The sequence below is a fragment of the Manacus candei genome, unplaced genomic scaffold (genome assembly GCF_025592945.1).
Source record: "Manacus candei isolate 608988 ecotype Guabito, Panama unplaced genomic scaffold, ASM2559294v1 h1tg000040l, whole genome shotgun sequence".
In the NCBI taxonomy this organism is placed as follows: Eukaryota; Metazoa; Chordata; class Aves; order Passeriformes; family Pipridae; genus Manacus; species Manacus candei.
In genome coordinates, this window is record NW_026138088.1 from 2033230 (window position 1) to 2043453 (window position 10224).

Sequence of the window (10224 nt, forward strand, 5' to 3'; positions counted from 1 at the left end):
TAGAGAGAGAGAGCTAAACCGCGGACACAAAGCGGAAGCACCCGCGCTGCCATCGCCTCGAAAAAACGGCGTAATTTTGAATATCTGATTTTTGTCTCTTTTCGCAGGGAAGGAGCAGCCCGGGGAGGGCTCCATTGTGTGCGCGCACGGGCGGGGGCTGCGCGGGGCTTGCGCGGGGGCTGCGCGGGGCTTGCGAGGGGGTTGCGCGGGGCGGCCCCCCCGGGGCTCGGGGGTGGGGATGGTGGGGGCTCGGGGGGTGTGCGTGTGAAATGTTGGGGTTTAATGACATCAGAGGCGCCGAGCGCCCAATCAGGGGGCGGGCGGCGGGCCCGGCGGGGTGTTCCCGAGAATATCCCGGCGGCGGGGCCGCGAGTGCGGAGCGCGGGGAAGGTGGGAGCCGCACGGAGAGCCCCGCGGCTCCCCCCCGCCGCCCCGACCTTCCCCCCGAGCCCCCCTTCCCCACCTCCGCCACCATTTTTCCGTGCCCCCCCCTCGCCGGGAGCTTTGTTTGTTTAAGCATCTCAGGGGCTTTTTGGCGCGGCAGAGCCGGGGGGGGCCCCGCGTTTGTTGATTCTCCGCTCCCCCCCCCCCTCCATCCCTCTCCCGGCCCCCCCAAAAAAAGGGAGGTTATTTTGGAGGCGGAAGGTGGGTGCGCGGCCGCGGGTGGGGGCCGGCCGGGGGGAGCCCGGAGGATGCGAGATGTTTGACTTCTTTATTTTTCTTTCCTTTTTTTTTTTTTGGCCGGGGAGGGGGAAGACGAGGAGTCAAGCCCCGGTGCAGGCGGAGGAACTGGGTGTTCGGAAGATGTTGCAAACCATTGACTGGAGCGTTTGAAAGGGAGATCGACTGCTTTGGCTTATTTTTTTTTTTCTCCTCTTTTCCTTTTTTTTTTTTTTCCCTCCCCTCCCCCTTTTCCCCCCTTCTCCGGAGGGGTAGGGATGTGTGTGATCAGGGAGTGGAAACAAATATGTCCTTATTTTCAATGCCCCCTTTGAAAGAGACAAAGTAAATGCTCCTTGCAAAATGTTCCTGACCTGCGAAGGGACCTTCGGAATTGTTCCAGCCACCATGGATTACAATGGGGAAGCCAGGCCGGGGGATTTTCATGCCGGCTATCAAGAAATCGAAGGGATAAACTTGGGATACTTACAGATCAATGGCACCCAGATGTTTGCTTTGGCCCAGGTCCTCAGCGACCTGTTTAAGGATATCCCCAGGACCACCATCAGCAAGAAGATGGAAACCTTAAAGATCAAGAGCCGGCGCTGCGATCTTAAAGAGCTCCGGACCCTCAAGGCCATCAACTCGGTGCCCACCCGCGCGGTGAAATGTTCGCTCATCTCCAAGGCGGACCTGGAGGCTCTCTGCACCTCCTGCAAGAGCCTCAGCCCCCGCCGGAGGAAGAGGAAGAGGAAGAGCAAGAGGAGGGAGCAGCTGCTGCTGCCGGACCCGGGGGAGCTGTTCCCCTGCCCCCGGCCCCCGCTGCTGCCGCCCTGCAGAGCCGGCGGCTGCTGCGGCCCCGCCGCCCCCGGCCGCCCCCGGCCGCCCCCCGCCTTCCCCGGCCCGCAGCCCTTCCACAGGGCCTTCCCGCCCCGGGGGGGCCGCGGGCTGGCGGGCCGGGGGGGCCTCTTCGCCGGGGTGCTGGCCGGGTACCCCCGCGACCTGGCCCTCCTGCACCCCGCGGCCGCGCATCCCGCCGCGCTCCCGGCCGCGCTCGCCCCCGCGGGCCGGCGCAAGCGGGGGCCCTGCTGCGCCAAGGGGCTCTTCCCGCAGGAGAAGGGGCCCGCGGCCGCCAGGAAGGGCCGCTCCTCCGGCTTCCCCGGCTCCAAGCGCCAGGGCACCTCCGCCGGCTACTCCAGCGACTCGGACTCCAGCCTGGACTTCGCCGGGTCCAGCCCCGCCACCTCCAGCGACTCGTCGGAGGAGGAGGAGGAGGAAGAGGAGGAGGAGGAGGAAGGGGACAGCTCGTGCAGCAGCGAGGAAGGCAGCTCCTCGGAGTCGGAGAGCAGCTCGCTGTGCAGCGGGGACTCGGTGCAGAGCACCCGGTACAGGCAGGCGGCTCTGCCGCGCTTCCCGCCGCAGCCCCCCCGGGAGCCCCTCGGGGAGGAGCGCCCGGCCGAGCCCCCCCTGAGCGTGGGCAAAGCCCTGCGCCCCGACCCCGACCTCCTCTTCCTCTCGCAGCAGCTCTGGGCCAGGACTTTGCGAGCGTCAACTTTGGAAAGTTTGAGCCCGGCTCCAGCCCCGGGCTCGGGGGCTCCGCCGCAGCCGGGGCTGTACGAGAAGCAGGAGGCCTCCCCTTCCTCCTCCTCTTCCTCCTCCTCCTCCTCCTCCTCCTCCTCCTCCTCCCCCCCTCCGTCCCCGAGCAGCACCCCCGAGGGGGACCCGCAACAAAAGGAGGGAGGCTTTGGGGACGCGGAGCCCTGCGCCAAAGGGAAGGATTTGCACAAAGATGCCTCGAACAATAGAGCCTCGTTAGAACGAGCCGAGCGGCAAAGCGGAGCCTTAACCGGGCCGGCGCCTTCCCCGGAGGCGGCCCCGGGCTCGGCCCCGCAGCCCCCGGAGCTGGGGGGGAGCCCCGGCCCCGCGCCCCCCGGGGAGGAGGAGGGGGAGCCCCGGCGGGAGCACTTTGACCGGCTGATCCGGCAATCCAAGCTGTGGTGTTACGCCAAAGGGTTCAACCTGGACGGGAAAAGTTTGCGGCACGGAGGGAGGCCGGAGCCCTGGAAAGGCGCGGAGCTCAAACCCCCCGGCTCCAAAAGAGCAGAGAGCCCCAGCACCTTGTCATCCAAAGCTTTGAGAGGCAATGGCTCGGAAAGGAATGCCAAGCGCAGACGCCTCGCCAGAGGCGCTGAGGCAGAAAGGCAGCAGAGCTCCTCCAAAGGGAGGCCACAAAAGACTCCGAGGAGGAATGCCAAAAAGGGAAACACTCCCTGCAAACGCCTCGGCAGCGCCGGGCCAACCCCGCCTCGGAATTCCTTCAGCCTCATGGGCAACTTCCCCTGTATTCCCTCCCTGGTCGTGGGGGAAGATGGGGACCTGTGTCCTGCCTCCTCCCTCGGGGGCAAAAACTCCTGGGCTCTCTCCAAAACTCACCCGCTGTGGAGCTGGCACCTGGGGGGCAACGCCATCCCGGTGCCCCCCAGCCTCAAATTCCGGGGCTATAGCTTGGAGGATCTCTAAGGACAGCGGACAGCCCGGAGGAAAGGTTGACGTGCAACAGATGAGAGCGGGAGGGGCCCCGGGGCGGGGGGGCGGCCGGGCCGGGGTGTCCCGGGGTGTCCCGGGGGTGTCCCGGGGGTGTCCCGGGGTGTCCCGGGGTGTCCCGGGGTTCCCGGGGGTGGGGAGCGGGTCCCTCCGTCCCACCGGGGCTGCCCGGGTGGGGAAGGGGCTGCCCGGAGGAGCCGTGCGAGCTCCGGGGGGTGCGGGAGCGTCCCGGGGGGGGGCGAGCGAGTGTGTGCGCGGCTCCGGCTTGGGGGGGGGGACACGGGGGGTCCCCGCTCTGTTTGGGGGGGGACACACACGGGGGGTCCCCGCTCTGTTTGGGGAGGGGGACACACGGGGGGTCCCCGCTCTGTTTGGGGGGGAACCGGATTTATTTTTGTCCCTGTGCGCGCCGGGGGCCGGTGGCGGGGTTGGGGGGAGTTTAAGGATGGAACTAAAACGCGCGATCGGACCCAGGGGGCAGCGATCGACGACCCCAAACCTCCCAAAATCAACCCCCCCCCTCCCCACCCGCCCCGCTGCAGAACGCGGGGGGTTATTCCCGGCAAAGGGATCTGGGACCAACAGGATCCCAAAGGGCCGGGAGCGCAGGGAATTCGCCGGGAGCGGAGGGAAGGGGTTACCACCACCCCTGACCCCCCTCCAGCCATCCGCCAAAAAAAAACCCCGAGGAAAAAATAGATCGAATTTCTCCCTTTTCCTCCTTTCGGATTAAATTAAAAATAATCCCACGCGGAGAGAAATAATGTCGGGCGGCAGAAACCTTCCTTTTTTCGGGGAAAGCGGGAGCGGCTCTTCCCAAATCCCGGCGGGGTCACGTTTTTCCGCCTTAGTTAAAGCGACGGGAAGAAAACGCCGACTTTTTTTTTTTTTTTAAAAAAAGGATCAGGAAATTCGGTTTGTTAAAAGAAACCAGGAGGGTTTGGGTTTTTCTTTTTTTTTTTGGAGAGGAAGTCGCTTGAAACCGTTCCACGTATGTTAAATAAATAAAAAAAAATATAAAAAGGAGAGGGGGAGGAGGGAGGAAAGGAAAAAGTGAGGAGTTTGTTGGATAATAACCCCGGCTCGCCTCGCCCGAAGGTAGCAGGCCTGTAAAAAAAAGCTTTACGGGCCCGAGAAATCGGATCCAGGACCATTGGCGAGGGGGCACAGACGGAGGATTTGATCTCTCCCGAGCTCCGGGGGTGGAATGCGGGCAGGAATGCGGCGGGAATGTCTCCCTCTCCCTCCTCCGCCGAGGAAATCGGAGCCCAGTTTCACTTTTCCTCCAAACCAGTGGCTTTGTAACCGGTTCTTGGGGCTGGTTCTGGTGTGATTTCCAGCCCGCTTTTGGCATCAAAGTCTGAAGTCCCCTCTGGTTTGGAAACCTGAAGCAAATCAAAGCTGGTTTGGGGGTTTTTTTGTTTATTTTTTCCCTTTTTTCTTTTCTTTTCTTTTTTTTTTTTTCTTTTTCTCCTCCTTCCCAACAGAAAAAACACTCGCGACCCGCTCGGGGATTTCTACTTTGTTGGGTTTTTTTTTTCCCCTCCAAAAATCGGCTCCCCGAAAACACACACACAAAAAAAACCCCTGAAAAAAATAATATAAAATCCCTTCTCGGCGCCTTTTTGCTGGAAAAGGGAGAGGGAGGCCGAGGAGAACGAGCGCAGGGTTTTAAAAACAACATTCCCACACGCGGCCCCTTCGGATTTCTTTCTTTCTTTCTTTTTTCTTTTTTAATTCCATCAGCGCGTTAAGAAAAAAGCAAAAATAAGGAAAAAAAAAAAGGGGATATTTGATATTTCCAAGGCCCAGCGTGTTTTGTATCCACGAGGCGCTGTTTTTCTTGGAGGTGGCGAATTGTTGCTAAAAGCGATGTTTGTTTTACTTGGGTTTTTAGCGGGTTTTGTTGTTGTGTTTTTTTTTTTTTTTTTTGGTTAAAAGCGCTTTTTTTTGTTGACTTCGCCCCCATCCCGCGGGAGCAAAAGCGGGGGGGGCGTCGCCCCTAAAATATTCAGGTTTTAAAGGCGTTACCCCCCAAAATAACCCCCCAAAAAGCTGATTTAAGGGGTGTTTCTCCCCCGCGGAGCATCTCGGGGGGCGCCCGCAGGATTCCCGCACACGGGGGGGTTTCCCCGTGTGTCCCCCCAACCCCCCCCGGGGAAGAATTCCCGTTTTTCCATGGAATTGCGGAGCCTGGAGCCGCCAGCGTTCTCTCTCCGCCCGCCATTCCCCCGAATCCGGAACGGGTTATAAATGTATTTTCTAGGAAAAAAAAACAACAAACAAAAATAAATAAAATTTCAAATAATCTGCGGGGGGGGGTCGGAGCGAGAAAAAACCCACGAGAGCCGCGCTGGGAATTAATGCTAATATATATATATTCATATATATATATATATATATATATATATATATATAAATATATACATTCATATATATAAACATATATAAACATATATATTCATATATATAAAAACATATATAAAACATATATATATAAATATATATTCATATATATATGAACATATATATGAATATAAAAAACTATATACATATATATGAATATATACTTATATATATATGTTCATATATATATTTTTATATATTCATATATATGTTCATATATATATGAATATATTCATCTATATGTCCATAGATGAACATATATATGAATATATAAAAAATATATACACATATATATAAACATATAGATGAATGTATATAAATATATATAAATATATATAAAATATATATATTCATATATAAAAATATATATTCATATATATGAACATATAGATGAATGTATATAAATATATATATAAATACATATAAAATATATATATTCATATATATATGAACATGTATTCATATATATGAACATATATATGAACATATATATGAATGTATATAAATATATATATAAAATATAAATATATATATAAATATATATATAAATATATCCAACCAGCAACCCCCAGACTCCGCAGCTCCCTCCATCTGCCACGGGCAGGAAAAACCCCTCAAAATAAAAAGAAAAAAAAAAAACAAACTCAGGAATATTTTTTAAGGGATAAAAATCACCTCGGAAAGTTGCTTTTGCAACCCCCGCGAGTGCAGCTCCCCGGCTATTTATCTCTGTGTATATTTGTACTTTGGGGTGCCTAAAAAACACCCCCTTTTTAACCCACGATTTGCGGGCGGGGGGGGGAGATTTTTTTTTTGTGTTCTTCTTTTCCCGCCGGCCCGCGGGCGTGGAGGTGTAAATATCTGTGAATAAAATACAAAATACCTCAGAACTTTTCTACGCAAAAAAAACCCCCCCACACACACCCCCCTCGAACGGCAAAAAAATAATCGTAATTATAATAATAATAATTCTAATATTAACCCTAATAATCCTCCCGTTTTTTAAGACGTTTAAAGAAATTAAGCAATTTAAAAAAAAAATAAATATATATATATATATTGAGATAAGGGGCCGGAGAGGGGGGTGGTGTCGCATCCAAAGCAAATGGAATTAAGCTGAAAATAAATGAAAATAAAAAAGGAAATCGCCATCTCTTGGCTGAAATAACCTGGTTTGGAGTTTAAAAAGTGACCAAATCCAAGCGGGAGTTGGTTGGGAGAGGTGAAACCTCCTCGAGTTGGGAGGAGGGAGCGGTTCAGAGGCACGAACTGCTCTGGTTTGGGGTGAAAAATCAACTCCGGGGCAGCAGAAAGGACGTAAAAGCACCTTTATAGGCCCTTAATGACGTCGCTTTGTTTCCAAACGGGTGCAAAAGAGGCAAAAAAAAAAAAAAAATCGGATTTTTTTTCTTTTTTTTTTTTTTTTTCGGGTAGGAGAAAAGCGAAAGTGTCTCGTAAAAATAATTAAAAAAAAAAACAAACAAGAAAACTTTTATAAAAAAGGCGCTGCTTTTTAAAAACGCAGCCGGCTTTAGACTCAGGAAAAAAAACAAAAAATATCTCAGCTTGGATCCGGTGTTCGGTGCTTTGTAAACACGGTTTGAAGGGTTTCTTTCGGGGCTGGAGGGGGGTTTCAGGGAACCTTTTTTTTTTTGCTTTCTCTTTGCGTGGCTGGGTTAAAAAAATTCTCATCCCCCTGGGCTGAAAAACGAAAAAAAATCTCATCCTTCTAGAGTAAAAAAATTCTCATTCCCTCTGGACTACTAAAAAAAATATCTATTCCCTCTGGATTAAAATTTCCCATCTCTCTGGACTGAAAAAAGAAAAATTTCATCCCTCTGGATTAAAAATTCCCATCCCTCTGGACTAAAAAAAAGAAAATTCCCATCCCTCTGGACTACTAAAAAAAAACCCCTCATTCCTCTGGATTAAAATTTCCCATCTCTCTGGACTAAAAAAAGAAAAATCTCGTCCCTCTGGATTAAAAATTCCCATCCCTTTGGACTACTAAAAAAAAATCTTATTCCCTCTGGATTAAAAATTCCCATCCCCCTGGACTACAAAAAAAATTCCCATCCCTCTGGACTATTAAAAAAAAATCTCATCCCTTTGGATTAAAAATTCCCATCCCTCTGGACTAGAAAAAGAAAAATTTCCCCCCTCTGGATTAAAAATTCCCACCCCTCTGCGGGTTTCCAACTGTTCACTTCCTGGGGATTAAAATCCTGGGAATTCCTTGCTGGAATTCCCGCTCCAGGGACGCTTCTGGCCCCGGGATAAGGAATTCCCAGGGGGGCCGGGGATGGGCAGAGGGAATATTTTCCCCCGGGCTGGGCTCCCTTGGCCTAAAACATTTAAATTTAAAAATAACCCCCCGGGGGGAGAGGGAAAGAGCTTTTTCCCAGCTCTTTTTTTTTTTTTTTTCCCAGCTTTTTTGTTTTGTTTTGTTTGGGTGTTTTGGGTTCTTTTTGTTTTGTTTTCCCTTGAAATTCCCCGTCCCTTTATTTATTTATTATTCGTTACCTGCCGACGAAAAGCGTTTCGTTTCCTGCGTGCAATATGGAATTCCGGGCTGAGAAATAAATCCCTTTTTTTGCCTTTTTTTTTTTTTTTTTTAAATAATTTTTTTTTTTTAACAAAACCGGCTGATTTTCGACCTTTTTTTTTGTGTGTGTGTGTGGAGGGGGGGGCGTGGGGGCTGTTTTTGGGGTGTCCGGGGGGGTTGTGTGTGCACCCAGGGGGTGTCTGTGCACCCAGGGGGGTGGATTCTTTCTGTGATTCCCATAATTCCCACGATTCCCATGATTTGGGAAGTGTGTTCCCGCCCTCACACCCCTCCACAAACCTTTAGGTTCCCAAATCCCCACATATTTTGGGTTTCTGTCCCCCCTGTGTCCAACAGCCCCACATGTGGGAGCGTGTCTGTCCCCTGCGAGCCTTTCCATGGAGGATTTTTCCCCAAAAAAAGCAGCATTTTCCCTCTTTTTAATCATTTTAATCAACCCCTCCTTCCCAAAAAAAAGTTGGGAGGCTCCCCAGAGATGCTCCCCAAAATCGTGTCCCTATTTCCAGGGGGGGCCTGGAAATTCCCTTCTGGAATCAGAGGGAAAACAAAAAAAAATCCAGAATCGGGTTTTTAAACCTCTTCCCAAGGAAAAGGCAGCCAAAGGCTGGAATATTCCAAGGAAAAGGCAGCCAAAGGTTGGAATATCCCAAGGAAAAGGCAGCCAAAGGTTGGAATATCCCAAGGAAAAGGCAGCCAAAGGTTGGAATATCCCATGGGAATGGTCGGATCCAAACACAAATCCCAGCACGGGGCAGGACGAGGGACCCAAAATGGGGTTTTTTTGTGTGTGATGGGATGAAAAAGGGGCCTGAAATCCGGGATTTGGGAGCTGAGAGGGGAAGGTTGGGATTCTGAGTTGGGATTCTGATCTGGGATTCTGACCTGGGATTCTGACTCAGGATTCCGACCTGGAATTCTGACCTGGGATCCTGACCTGGGATTCTGACCTGGAATTTTGACCCAGGATTCTGACCTGGGATTCTGACCTGGAATTCTGACCTGGAATTCTGACCCGGGATTTTGACCCAGGATTCTGACCTGGAATTTTGACCCAGGGTTCTGACCCGGGATTCTGACCCTGGAATTCTGTCCCGGGATTCCAACCTGGGATTCTGACCTGGAATTCTGACCCAGGATTCCAACCCGGGATCCTGACCTGAGATTCCGACCTGGAATTCTGACCTGGGATTCCAACCCGGGATCCTGACCTGGAATTCTGACCCTGGAATTCTGACCCGGGATCCTGACCCGGGATTCTGACCCGGGATTCTGACCTGGAATTCTGACCCGGGATTCTGACCTGGGATTCTGACCTGGGATTCTGACCCGGGAAGTGCTTCCCTGGCTCTTTCACGGCCAGAAAGATTCTCCCTCTCCCTCTCTCTCTCTCCAAACCGGGAAAAATGGGAAGAGGGAGGAAAGGCAGCCCCGGGAGGAGCTCGTTAGTGGTGATTAATAACTCGGTATCATTTGATTGCCGCAAAATCAGGTGGTGACCCCTCACTTGTGCAGGAGGCCGGGGAAAAAAAACCCGGGAAAATCCTCCAAAAACCCACAAAAAATCCTGGGAAAATCACTGAACCCCAAAATTCCACGAGAATGCAGGGCTTGGAATCTCTTTGCAGCTTTTATTTCCCCCTCCCTCGTTTTAGCAAGGAGGAAAAAGATCCGGGGCAAAAATGAGCCCTGTTTTAAAAATATTTATAATTTCGAGAGGAAAAGCCCGGGATCACCCTGGGAAGGAATCAGTGACCTCAGCCTATTATTATTATTATTATTATTATTTATTTATTATTATTGTTGCTGTTATTTTGTTATATTATCATTAATTATCCCGATCTTTTAAAGAAGGTAATTGAATTATTTGCGGGGACCAGCGTGGGACCCCCCCAAACCTGCAGATTTGCTGGTTCCTGCCCCAAAATTCCAGCTGGGAAAGGAGGGGGAAAAAAAAAACCCCAAAACTCTGGAGTTTGGCTGGAGGTGCAGGGAAGGGTCTGCATTTATTTAGTTTAGTGTCAGGGTGTTAATGATAAATTAGGGAGCGG

General features: G+C 51.5%; 1 protein-coding gene and 1 long non-coding RNA gene across 2 annotated transcripts; one reads left to right on the top strand and one right to left on the bottom strand.

Moving 5' to 3' along the window:
* Positions 1–812: 812 nt before the first annotated feature.
* On the top strand, positions 813–3249 carry EPOP (elongin BC and polycomb repressive complex 2 associated protein). Its single transcript, XM_051794568.1, has one exon. The coding sequence runs from the start codon at positions 1024–1026 to the stop codon at positions 3178–3180; it is 2157 nt and encodes a 718-aa protein (XP_051650528.1). The 5' UTR covers positions 813–1023; the 3' UTR covers positions 3181–3249.
* A 5851-nt stretch (positions 3250–9100) lies between these two features.
* LOC127474105 (uncharacterized) lies at positions 9101–9554 on the bottom strand. Its single transcript, XR_007905743.1, has 3 exons — positions 9503–9554; positions 9320–9450; positions 9101–9162 (listed from the first exon to the last, which is right to left on the bottom strand). It is a non-coding gene; the product is annotated as an uncharacterized LOC127474105 (long non-coding RNA).
* Between the last annotated feature and the right edge of the window lie 670 nt (positions 9555–10224).